Source organism: Falco peregrinus, chromosome 10 (genome assembly GCF_023634155.1).
Source record: "Falco peregrinus isolate bFalPer1 chromosome 10, bFalPer1.pri, whole genome shotgun sequence".
In the NCBI taxonomy this organism is placed as follows: domain Eukaryota; kingdom Metazoa; phylum Chordata; class Aves; order Falconiformes; family Falconidae; genus Falco; species Falco peregrinus.
Genome location: NC_073730.1, coordinates 26,723,337 through 26,736,264, shown reverse-complemented (window position 1 = coordinate 26,736,264; position 12,928 = coordinate 26,723,337). Strand labels below are relative to the sequence as shown.

Below are 12,928 nucleotides of genomic sequence, written 5' to 3'. Positions count from 1 at the left end.
GATCCTGCTGTGTTTAGTATTACCCCTGCTGTGTGTGTTCAGATCTAGATAAGTCATCTAACTGAGGTCCTGACTTCTTCTGGTCTTTAAAATTCCCAGAACCCATTTTGAAAGAGCGTAATTTTTATCTCCTGTTTATTAAACATAGTCGCAGCACAAACAGAGAAACTATCCTGCTTGACCCATGTAGTTTACAGCTGAAGCAAGTGGCCAAAGTAGTGTGGTTTCAATACTGGGGGAATTAACCCATGTTCATTTCAGCGTAGTTGGGATCTAAGTCTCCCTTCCACCTATCTGTAATTTGAAGGGGAGCCGGTAAATTTTCACACCTTCTCTGGAGAAGGTTGCTAGACTTAATCCTGGTCTCTTCCATATTTCATTGGTTTTGAACATCTCAGTCAGGGCAGATGAAGTCCCAAATACTTAAGAGATCAGGAAAACAAACAAACAAAAAACCCCACAACCCAACCCCCCAAAATCCCCCAGAGCAAAGCCTAATGAATGTAATCTGTTAGCACTTTACTGTTGTTTGGCACTGTTAAGGCTTGTATCAAGTGTAATGCAGGGTGCAATTGACTTTACGTTGTGAATGGACCCCCACTGTTGTTCTTGTCACCCCAGGGGGACATTTATCACAAGTGAGACAGCAATTACAGTGCAGTTAAACTCAATGTAGTAAATCTTAGTTTTTTAAAAAAGAGAGCTAACTTTTTTGTTGCAGGTTTGTCTGCATGTCATTAGTTTTGCAGCCCTTGTGCAGTCTGCTATATGGCCTGGTACAGAAACCCAGTGATGCTGCCTCCTTTAGTTATAGGATGTGCTTATTTATAATGTATGACCAATTTTAATAAAAAGATATCCATTAGAAATTAATGACCCTTTGTTCCTATATGTGGGATCCAGTTTAAGGATCTTTATCTCTTTTTTTTTTTTCCTCTGCCCCCTGCCACCCCATTCTGCTGCAGCAAACCTGCGTCCAGGGGCTGAACAGAAAGTGGTGTTCATCACTGCACGGGTCCACCCTGGGGAAACACCATCTTCCTTTGTGTGCCAAGGTGAGTGTCTGCATGAAGATGGCAGGTAGGGTGAGATCTGTTTACCTATCGATGCGTGTATTTGGTTTGCATAGCTTTGGATCTGTTGGAAGGCTGAGTTCACATGATAGTTTTTTTCCATAATAAGGATATTAGCAGAATCTCTCACCTCCACTTAGCTGCCTTCTTAGAGGCAGCAGGAATATATTATCTCTGAGTCTTGTGCATGTTTGCTGAGCTTGGTCATAATTGTTCGGTGGGTTCTGAAGCTATTTGGGAAGAATTGACAGTCACAATCATACATATGCAATGTGATCATGTAAGGCTTCTTAGGAAAACAGTCTGGAAAAGCTCTAGGAACAGTTCCCTGTTAAGTGCTTATGGTGGTGGTTTTTTTCTTGCTGTCTACTATCTTCAGCTTTTTTTCCACCACAAAGCAGTGACCCTCATCCTCCAATATAATTCTGAGGCCTGTATTTGTCTGAAGCTGCTGCTCTGAGGAGCACAGTTCCCAGTGGCTGACAGCTGTTCCCTGCACAAAGCATTCCTGCTAAAAATAGAAAGCAAATTGCCCAGCTCTTATTTATAGAGAGCTGTAAATTTCAGGCTTGTGGGTACAAATAAATAAATAATCCTGGCATGTATTCATATAACTTCATTGTATAGGTCTGAAATATTGTACTTATGGTATGTGACTGTTTGCAGTGGTAAATTGTTGATGGTGTAAATCAAAGTAACTTCCCTGAAGCTGAGGCAACATGCTAATTTACTACATCAGCTTGGATCTGGCCCTGCCTTGCCAATGGGTGGCATCAATCAAGCATATGCAGTTTATTACATTGGCTGCTTGTAATGCCACAGATTGGTTTGCAACTGGCCCTGTTGGTACCTAAAGACCTCAGTGGGAAAGGTCTGGCACAATTTCGTGGTCTTCTCTCTGTGCTCCTCATCCTGGCAAGGTCCTGTGTCTGGCATCCCTCTAAGGCAAAAGGTCAACAGCCGTCACTTCTACTGTCCTAGCAAGAAAACCTAACAGGACACTGAGCCTTTTCTTGTTGGCCCATGGAGTAGCAAAGGTAAAACCCTTCCCTTAATAAAACAGTGCTTCAGACTGAGAGCAGGAAAATTCAGCAAGTTTCCCGACTCCTGTGGTGGCTGAGTCAATGCAGGGCACTATAATACATGTGATGTTTGTTAATGAATATGGGTTTTTAATTGGATGCTTTGATTCTGTTTGTGGCTGCCAGCATAGCCCTGTGAAATGAGGGCTGAGGCATGCTGCTGAGGTGATACTCTGTAAATTACATTATTTTATTTTGATAATGGAGATTTTATTCAAAAGGAAAAAAGAGGAATGTGAAAAAGCGGGTGGCATGCTTAGCCTGATGAAACAACTGGGTGGAAGTCATGCTCTGATTGTCTCAGAGAAACTTTGTGTTTTGTAGGGAAAGTTACAATGGGGGGGGAAATAAGAAAAAGAAAAGGGGGGAATCGGACTTGGAGAAGCAAATCAGAAACTTGCTGTGACTGCAGTTATAATGCGTACTTGGAAATGCATGGATCTGAAGGCACTGAACTCTGATGTGCATTGAGCCATTCTGCCCAGTGCAGATGAAGCTGCCTTGTGTGTATAATTAGTGTCAAGAAAAACAGAAATGGCAAACATTTCAAGGCCGTTGCTGTGTTGTTTCTAGCATTGCCAAATGTGAAATTGGGTGCTTGCTCCATCTTTGGAAACTTTTGTGTGGGAGGGTCAAAAGAAGGGATAAAAAGGACCCCTTCGGTGGTTAAGTGAAGGCACAATGAGGAATTTTATTTCTGGAGTCTTGGGAAGCATTTTGGCAGAGTTAGGTGTTGCAGTTTTAATATCCAAATGCCAGCCCAGTGCATAAGGAACATACCAGGATTTTTTTCTTGGTAGAGAGATTTCTTCTTGAATGTTTGATTATGCTTACCACCTGAAGTATTAAGATATGGAAGCTAATCCCAAAAATTCCTCAGGTGCAAGCAGCGTCTTGTATATGGAAGAGCAGAATTGTGACTGCCCAGGCCTGGAGAATCAGCCCACAGGAGAATAGATAATGAGTTACAAGCTTTCTTTTTTGTTCTTCATTTTTTCAGTCAACCTTGGGTTTCATTCAGTTCAGACTCTGTCTTCCTCTTAAAAGCTCTAAGTTCAAAACTAACTCCTTACTTATTTTTCTGCCTGTCTTTGAACTAGTCAAGCCTCTTCATGACCTCTTTGGCGTGCTCTCTGCGAAGTTTGTATAGTTATGTGTATTCCAGACACCACCTTCCTGGGTCCTGACAGAAGCTCCCCATTACATGTTCCATTTTTTGATTAGGCAAGATACCCTGAGAAGCAAATTATCTAGCTAGGATAGATACATCAGGGTATACTTGGTCCTGTCTATTGGCCCTTTGTCCCACTTTATCCACAGATTAAATCTAAGCAAGGATCTTTATGTTCCTGTAGGAAAAGACCACAAGGTCATGTTCCCATTCAGAGCTTTATTGTTTCTGTGTCATCCTTCTTTGTATTTCATTATGATGAATCCACTGAAAACTGAATTTTGGATAAAAATACCCCGTATTCCTGCAGATGTGCAAGTATTGTAAACTTGGGTATACACCTCTGTCTCCTTATAGCATTGGAGTGCTTGCAGCAGTAACCAGGCCTCCCTAGAATCATGAGGCACCTCATCCAGCAGTTAAAAACAAGTGCTGTAATATTTCACACATGGTGCAGCTGCTGAGCTGTAGCTCACTTCCTTAAAAGGCAGGCGAAAGCCCAGAGGGGCTCTTCATAGAAAGATGGATTAAGAACCTTTTGTTTCTCTTTTGGTCTTTTAAGAGTTATTACAATGCTTCAGGTTAGCCTTTTTAGGAAGTTTCCCTGATAGTTCTTAACTTCTTGTTGTGAAGTTCAGGGACAAAGATGGAGAGCTATTCACTAGAGAGTATATTCACATGAGTACCCTTTACATCCAAAGGTAGGATGGTGCTCTCCTCCTCAGGCTGTGATGGTCATCATGAGCATTGATGCTTGTGTCATGTTCGGCGATGAGTAAGTAAGAGTAGGGTCTAGAACGAAGAGGACTGTTGTTTTCACTTTGCTCTTATAGACCATCTTCTAACCGGCTGAAATCACTGCTGCTCCTGGTGGGCTTTTATAGTGCAACACAAACACTGCTAATTCATGTTACAGTTTGAACTCATCTCTCATGGGCTGTTCAGAAAAATCCCTCAGAAATCTGAAGATGTGGTTTTAGATTCCTTTCCTGTCATAGATATTTTTGCTAATACCCCCCCCTGCCCCCCCCCCGCCCCCCAACACACAGTATTTTTATCTAGAGAAAACAAATGCTATTTTCTGTCTTCCACATTATACTGTTAAGGCAAGTAAATTATTAACTCTTACAGATAGGGTCAAATAACGCTTAAATATGTATGTAGTGTGAGAAGATACATGTGTATAAAATTTGCATGAGTCCCTACCCTCTAAACACTGGTGATAAGCCAACTTTCCAAAGCGTTGGATTTTATCCAAGATCTGACAACAGGACTGTGGTTTTTTCCCCACTATTCTTACAGTCTTATTTTACTTTCTTTGACTGCTGGAATTATTTTCTTTGTGGGAGATAAGCAACTGACCCTCACTACTTGTGTGTGTGGAGAGTAGTAGGAGGCATATGGCAACTGCCATGTTTAAATTTGTCCTGCGTGCTTTTGCTTTTGCCAGCAGTCAGTAATGGCAAGCTTAAGAATGTCTAGATGTAGTTAGACATGTACTTTCTTCATTGACTTAGCACGTTCTACTAGTAGGGCGTCATTTGTTGTCATCTTAACACATTTCCCAGTGTGGCATCAACCATGCCATCTAAATGCAAAAAAGAAAATTTGTACCCTAAGCATTTTACTTTAATACAGTTTTGCAAGCTGGGAGCCCAGAGTGGAAGACCCAGTGCAAGAGGGGAGGGAGAGGGATCCCAGAGCTAGGTTTGCAGATGCTGAGCATCGTTTGCTAAGTGTAATTTGACCTGAAGATGACCTTGAAGCTTATAGGCTGAATAGGGAACAGCCATTAAAAAGAAAATATAAGGAAAACAGACACCTGGGACTCTTATCCATAAGAAATGGAGCAAAGATGACTTTTCAATCAATCTTTTTTCATTACAGCTGCTTAAATGAATGCTCCCTCTCGCTTCACCTTAAATCAGATGATATGAAATGAAAAACCAGACTATATTGGACAATGTCTCTTGATTTTCTGTGTTTTTAACCCTCATGGTCTGTGTTTTTAACACTCAACCTCTTGCCAGCAGAGGGCAAGGAAAAAAAAATCTGAAAACTTTTGTACAAGTTCTGATTTTAAGTTTAAAGGATGAGGTAGAAGAGGACAGACTACCTGAAAACAAATCTTCCACTAGCTGTCTTGAGTCCTGCTGTTGCACAGTAACTCACTGGGATAGTGGGTAATTGAACTTGCTCTCTGTGACAAATTTGCTCTGTGTGCTGTGAAGGACAGATTCCAAGATGGCCTCTTAAAAGTGGTGGCAGTTTTCTAGTTCACTTCATGGAGGCAATGCCTTCAAGCTCTTTGAATCTGATCCTGCAGGATACCTGAACGAGTTAGTGAGAGGGTGAAGTTGCTACCATGGGGTTTTTTTGGTTTGTTTTAGTTTGTGTTGGTTTGTTGTTTTTTTTTATTGTGGGAAAGGCAGTTGTATGTGTAAAAAGAGTAATTTTGAAACTTATTGCTCCTACTTGGAATTTTAACAAACCTCGGTTTTTTATTATGAAGAAAGGGGAGGAATAAACTGTTGGGGTTAAAAGCTCCTTTTCTGCTTCCTTCACTAAGCAAAAATCTTTTGAGCAGTAGGGCATAAGTGATAGTAACTGAAAGACAGGACAGGGCAGGTTTTAAATGCAAGAGTAAATGCAGCTAATGAAGCCTTTACATGTGAAAAGAACCCTTCTGAAGTAACAGAGGTGATGACCTTGCTTAGCAGTTTCCAGGGGATAAATTTCTCCTAAATAAATTATTTCTGTAGGTGTTGGTGTAGAATGGTTTTGGTAACAGCAGCTGTACTAAAGAAAAACACTGAACCCAGGAAGTGCCTGTTGTGGTGTTGATGGGGCCCTGAGAAGACTGAGGGCATCATCTGCCAGGCTTCCTATTGGACTGAATTTGCATCTGAATAAATGCATGGGTTGCATCCATTCTAACCTCACTTAATCTGTTGTATTCTTCTTTCTAGCAAGCCAAATCTTCATTTCTGAGCTATATTTCCTACCAGAGAAAGAAAGAAAATAGGATTCCATAGAGAGTGGGGATCTTATGCATGCATGTTTGTTATATTACTGCAAAGTCTCTGCTAGATGAAAGAGAGTGGAAGCAAAAGCTTACGTTCTCCTGGCTACTTCCAGGCTCAAAGTGAATGCCTCCATATGGATAAAGGTGTAGTTTGTAATTCATCTTTGTACGTAGGAGGGCGTTTTGCCTTGGCTATGCAGCAGGCCTCTGAGTGCGCTCTGGTGCAGGAATGCCCTTTGTGGGGGCCATTGCCACTGTTTCAGTTTGCGAGCTGCTTTACTAATACTGAAGAGGACTGAGCTAAAGAGAAGCTCCACTTTATGGGAATTTTATACTCTCTTGCCACCCCAAAGGTACAAAGAGACAGAGCTTCTATTTCCTTTCAATATTTGCTGCATCCTTTGCAAACCTCCTCTTTCTGGCTGCAATCCATAGGAAAATGCATCTAATATTTCACAGTTCCACCCTAGAGGTCACTGCTCATGGTCAAAAAAAAAGTGCAAAATCTTCCCATAGAATGAATGGTACTCTGCATATTTAAGATGATATGCATAATTTGTGGCAGGAGAGGATGGGATCACTCTCTCTTCTGTTCATTTAGCCATAGCTTAGCACTTGGAAGCAGTGAGGCAACATAGTGAACAGAAGCTGCAGTTCATGGTCTCTTTTATTAGGGGTTCAGGAAACCAAATGATGAGAAGCAGACAAAGACAACAGAATTCAACAGCCCAACTATAAAATGAGCTGCAGGGCTCTCTTAAAGTTGTTAGACTACATTCATCCTTCTCACTAAGATGTTTTTTTTTCTTTAAGTGTGCAGCTCCTAAGCTTTAATACAAAGGGAAACACACTCTCCTTGACTTCTAAAGCAACATGAAAAACATTATTGTCTGTCCCTTGTAAATCTCCTGGATAGGATTTTAGTGTGAAGTATCCCAGGAGAGAGAGAGGTTGTTCTGAGAATATAAAACATCCATATTGGAGTAATGGAAATAAAAGCTCCTCTTAAAATTGTGTTGATGTAAATAGACCGTTAGAAGAATTTCTGCTACCGAAAGTGATATTAGCTGTTACAAGATACCACAGGTTTTGAATCAATTCACTGTGGTGTCAGGCAGGTATAAGAGAGGTTATACACTTTTTTTCCTGAGCTGGAGGAAATTTTTAATGAGGTTAGATTTCTCTGGCTATAGAGTTACGTGATTCACACTCTTACCACATAAGAGTGCATGTACCAGGGAACCCCTGCACAGAAGACAAGTAGGTGTGATAGTGGCAAGGGTGGGTAGAGGGGCCGTGCAGGGGCTGGGGGCTGCAGTCTTCAAAAAGAAGAAGGAATCCCCAGGGCTCTGGAGATCTGGGCTGCCCCAGAGAGGAGAGTTGTGTCATCTGTGGAGAAGGCTGTTGCATAACTGAGACACCTCCTTCCCACCAACAGCAACAGTTGCTGCCATATCCCTTCCATCCTATCAGTAGTAGTGGGAAAGGAAAATTGGACTTGCCAGGCAGGCTCATCCCCCAGGCCTAGCCCTGCATGCTCACTGTGCATCTTCCAGTAGGAGGAATGGATCAGTCCTAACTCCTCACCCCTGGGACAACAAGGTCCACTTTGCCTACGCAGCTAAGAAATGTCAAGTGGCTTGCTTTGATTCAGTTTGCCCTTTGCCCAGGGCAGGCCTTTGACTACCTCTGGTTAACTAATCCTCTTTACAGTAATCAGAGAGCTAAAGGAGCTCTTGGTCTTCAAGAGGGAGAATTGAGAAAGCCTTCACTATACAACAGCAGGCAATTTTGCTTTGTCTCCGGGTGGGATTGCCCAATTAATCTCTTAAACATACTGGGTTTGCAATGTTTCTTGACTGCTCATACTTTTGAGTAACATTAGCTTAAAGGTCGTTTCCTTCCAGCCCTAAACAACGTGCCTGTAGGCCAAAGCACATCATCTTTGTGGCAGCCCACTGTGGCACCTTGCTGATGTCTGAGGGTAGGAAAAAGACAAAATACTGATTCAGCTGCACTTCATGGTCACTTGGCTTTCCTTAATATGGCCCAGTTTTCCCACTAGAAATCGCAGTCCAAGTGGATTTTCAAGATGCTTATCCATGTCTTCCCAGTTATCAATTCTGTCAGGACCACTTTTTGTGTGTATTGCTCTGTACAGCCATGGGCAGCAAGTCCTGCACTTTTAGGGAGTGGCATTGTGCCCATGCAACAGACCTTCTTACATGGGAAAGCAAGCCCTCTGGAGGTGTTAGCTCGTACATTGCTCATGACGTTGCCAGCTGAGTCTGGAGCTGTGCAACACTCAACTGGCTGAGTGTACCATGCATGCACATTTCCCCAAACTGGACTTTGCATGCATGTGTCCAACAGTACTGGATAATCTGTTGCTAGTGGGGTAATCCCAGGCAGAAATCTTCAAGTCCTGCTCTAGCTGAATTAGGCCAGGGCATGAATATGCAAAACTTAGAAGAGAGACGTAAAGACCACAGGAAGTTTGAGGTTGCCTTTAGATCTCATTTGCATGGCTCCGTTGTTAATGAAAAAAGAAACAGCTCCTAGTAGGTGAACATCATTAATTTCAAGGAATCCAAGTTGTGAGATGAAGCCCCTTCTGTAAGTGCAGCAGTGTGTGAGATCTGTACTGATCTAGCTGCAGGCGCTGTAGTGGTATGTCAGGCTTCACAATTAGGAATCTCTTCTAGTTTTTATACTTCTCTTTAAGCCTTTTCCATTCTCCTTCAGTAGTGTCCCAGATCTTCCTCACAACTGATATTAATCTTGCTGGTCTATTGTTTCCGGCTTTGTCTTCTGACCCTTTGTTCTTTGCCTGCCCTAGCTCAGTTCAACTGAATTGATTTTTATTTTTTTGTTGTTTTCATTTTGTTTTCACTTCTTTTATCTCTGAGGTGCCCTGCACTTGCCTTCTTGCTCCTTCTGCTTTGCTATAGCTGCTGCTCTGAGGAACCAACATTCATGTATGACTAGGACTTGGCCGCTGGAAACTTTTCTTTGACACAAGGGCACCAGGGTGAAATTCTTCCTCTGCCCCTGCACAGATTGCTCATGCATTCTGTGTGTGCCTATTGCAAGGTATTGTGTACAAGTTTATAAGAGGTATATCTCCTTGACTTCTGCAGTTTGCAGAGAAAAGGGCATAAAGCTTGTTTGGAGAGTAAGAAGAAGGGATTTGAGATAAAAGCAGGCTCCTGTCCCAGACAATAGCCCTTTAGAGGTAGTTGGTTTTGTTCTTTCAATGCAGTCCTGCTTCTCTGCACTCTGAGGATGGAAAGGAGGGGTAGTGGGGCACATGCCCCAGCCAAGAGAGGACACGTTCTTTATCAGTCCTGCTTAATTTTATCTAGGAAGAAATGCAGGCATAAGCTGCTTTGCTGGGACCCTAATGCGTGGGCAAACTTCTGTTAAATACTTTGTATGCAGGAAGTGTGGATTTAGGGTGGTTTTGGACAGTGGGACACAGCTCTCTAAAAAGTTGTCCTCCCAAGGAAGGTTGATTCCTTAGTGACAGGTGTGGCCTCTAAGTGACAATTTCCAGAAGTGCCCTATAGTGTTAGTTCAAGTGTACAATTACTTGTTACGTGTTCAGCAAAAGATAATACATCCTTGGTATACATACTCTGATTTGGAGCTGATGCTTTTAGTCTTTGCAGCTGCTAAATGTAAAAGGTAATTGGAGATGGATGAAAAATAGTTGACTTGTTTGGTTTTTTTTTTCTTTTAAATGCCACAGGTTTTCAAAGAGAATGCTTCATTTGAAATTTGGAACAAGCTCACTTTTATTTTTCTTCTATTTCCCTTTATCTCTTTTTTTCTTCTCTCCCTACTTTTTTGTCAATTTATCACTGAAGGAAAAAATTGGGGATTGGGGGAGAAACAAAGAAACCTAAAAACCTGGTTCAGTGTTCAGTTAAAAAAGGAGGAAAAGTCTGTAGGTCTTTTAGCAAAGTTTACTTCAAAATTTTCAGCTAGTGGTACAGCATGTAGGCAAAATATTATAAAGCTGGACCCTGCCTTATGTTATGGTCAAGCATAAGCTGAATCTTTGAGTGACTACAGAACAGATGTGTCACAGACAACAACAACAGGGGAAGTTCTCATTCTCCCAGGCCTCCACGTACCCAAAAGAAGCTATTTCTAGAATCACTGAAAGATTTCAGTTTTCATGTTTCTTAAATTTCTAATGCTATGGTGGCTTTTGTGTGGCACTGATCACCATTGCAGCCAATCCCCTTACAAACACCAGTGCTTGGTGCCATAACACCAAAGGGAGAACAGGAGCGAGGCTAATTCCCCAGTACAGGAGAAGCCATTCAGCCTTGCTGAGCTTTAACAGTCTTCTGTCACATGGGAGGACAGGTTGTTGCAGAATCAAGAGTAGAGCTGAAAAATGCCATGACCCTTCTCCTAGGTGCCATCTTTTTGAAGTTGAGTCTATCTTTTACTCCTGGGGAGGAGCAAGGAACGGCAAGCTTTGCTGTCCTGGGTCAGAACTGGAAACCCCTTGGAAGTGACCCCCAGATTCCCTGCAGGAAGGTTGCCTGCCCTGCAGTGGAGACAGCAGCTAGGAAGTGGCTGCCATCACAGCTAACATACCCCTCTAGTGGCTTTTCAATAAACCCTTACTTTTGCAATGTACATGTCAGTCTAGGCTCCCAGTTTGTCCAACATGTTCAGCGGCACCTCTTCCTTCTGATGTCTGTATCTTTCATGCAGTAAAAGAGTCTGTTTAATAAAGTTAAATTTACCTTTAAGATGTTAAAATTCAGTCTGTTCAATGCAGAAAGTTAGACAGTCTTCGCCCCTGGTTACATGTGAACTCTGATTTTTCTTCTTCCTGGCAATGTTCCTAATGGCCAAGGATATGAGCGAAATAGCACCTTGACATTAGCTTATGTGGTCACGGTGCTGCCAGAGTTTAAACCCATTGCTGCAAAGTGCTTGGGGAGAGCTGCTGTCTGAGGGCTTGCTGGCACTCTAGTTCATTTGCATCTGAGGCAGGCTGTGAATAGAGTGCAATAGAACATTTCTTGAGCAATTCTTATTCTAGAACAAGAGCGTCTTACTCCTTCTTAGTTTAATATGCTTCAAAATAGATTCTGCAATAAGATTGTGTCCAAACAGAATTCTTCAGGAAATTGTAGGGTTTTTTTCCTAAAACAGCAACAACAAAACCCATTAATGCCTAGAGGAACCCTGAAATTTGTATCCTTCTAACTTCCTGCTTTGTGCTTTTCAGATGGAAACATGTACTTATACCCTCCTGGAGAATTTTACCTCTTCACAAGCAGAGATGTCAGTTGCTTGTGGTGGCCCTACTCATGTGAGGACAGTTTGCTTTCCGAATATTTCCTCTTCAGTGATAATTATCATCACCTTTAGGATCTGCATTGCGGCTCCATTTTCACAGCAATGTTTTCTCTGGAGGGGAGGTGGGGGCTTACAACATATTCTGCTGCTTAGCAGCAAAGGAGCACATCTGTACTGACAGGGAGTGGCCCTAATTTATTTCTGTAGAGCTTATTTTTGCCTGGATGTCATGCAGTGTAAATAAAAGAACAGAATCTGTCTCCATTGGTGAGGGGCAGAGGAGAGCTTTTGCAAATTTTTTCCTCATGTAGAGATGTGGTCACTTTTGTTTTTTCTTTAAGACAAATAAATAAACCACAGAAAAAAAGCTTTGCTTTTTCCTGCTGGAGCTCAATGCAAGCAGCTATCCAACAAGTCCCCTCCAGCACCACTGGAAGCAACTTGCAGATACACAGCTTTCATCTCGGATTCAAGGGGAGAAAATTCAAAGGCAGCCAGCATTTTCTCGGCCATCAGATCTTCCCAGAGGATGAGGTTTTTGTTCTTCCCCTCCTGCCTCTGGTCAGCTTGCGAGTCACCCAGAATTAGTTCAGGTGTTGCGTATAGTCCCTGCTTTCATTGTCTGCCAAGACTGAAGTTACAGACTTTGCTATGCAAATGGACTTCTGTGTTTCATTTCAATTTTTTCTATTCTTTGCTGATTAGAACTGCTCAGGCTCTACTACCAGCTTCCCTGTATCGAGTGGGCAATAGATACAGATCTACTTGTTCTCATATGCTGTTGGTTCTGCTTGTGCAGTAGTTTTAGATGTCTTTCTGAGGTGCAAACCCAAAGCAAGCAGAGCCCACACTAGCTTCAGGGGAAAGGTAGCCACGTCTCAGGATAGAGCAAGACAGCTGTGACGCCACTCTCGCCTCTCTCATGACCAGAAGGCAACCACAGGAAAGCGTAAAGCAGCTCTTTACCAACTTAACAGGATTCTCTTTCTCTGTTTATGGAATCTGATGGTTGTCCACTTTAGAAATCCTGCTTTACGGGGTAACACCAGCATTGCATAGCATCTGTTGATTTTGCACCCTGCTTTACTACAGGAGACTTACAAGTGACTTTGCCCGAGTGGAAACAGGCAAACTGCCTTGTGCCTTTTTAGTTGATTTGAATGGAAGGACAGGAAAATCCTATAAAAGTGGAGCAGTATAAACTGCAAACCTAGTAAAGTGGAAATCAATGAAGCAGCCAAAAGGTGCC

General features: G+C 42.3%; 1 protein-coding gene across 2 annotated transcripts in view; it reads left to right on the top strand.

Annotated features, from left to right (window-relative positions):
* Window positions 1-12,928, top strand: part of LOC101910707 (BEN domain-containing protein 5) — a 965,145-nt gene that overhangs the window by 736,912 nt on the left and 215,305 nt on the right. For both annotated transcript variants that reach the window (XM_055814853.1, XM_055814852.1), the window contains exon 7: window positions 966-1,055. In XM_055814853.1, coding sequence (XP_055670828.1) covers window positions 966-1,055 — 90 coding nt within the window. The remainder of the gene's footprint in view (window positions 1-965; window positions 1,056-12,928) is intronic.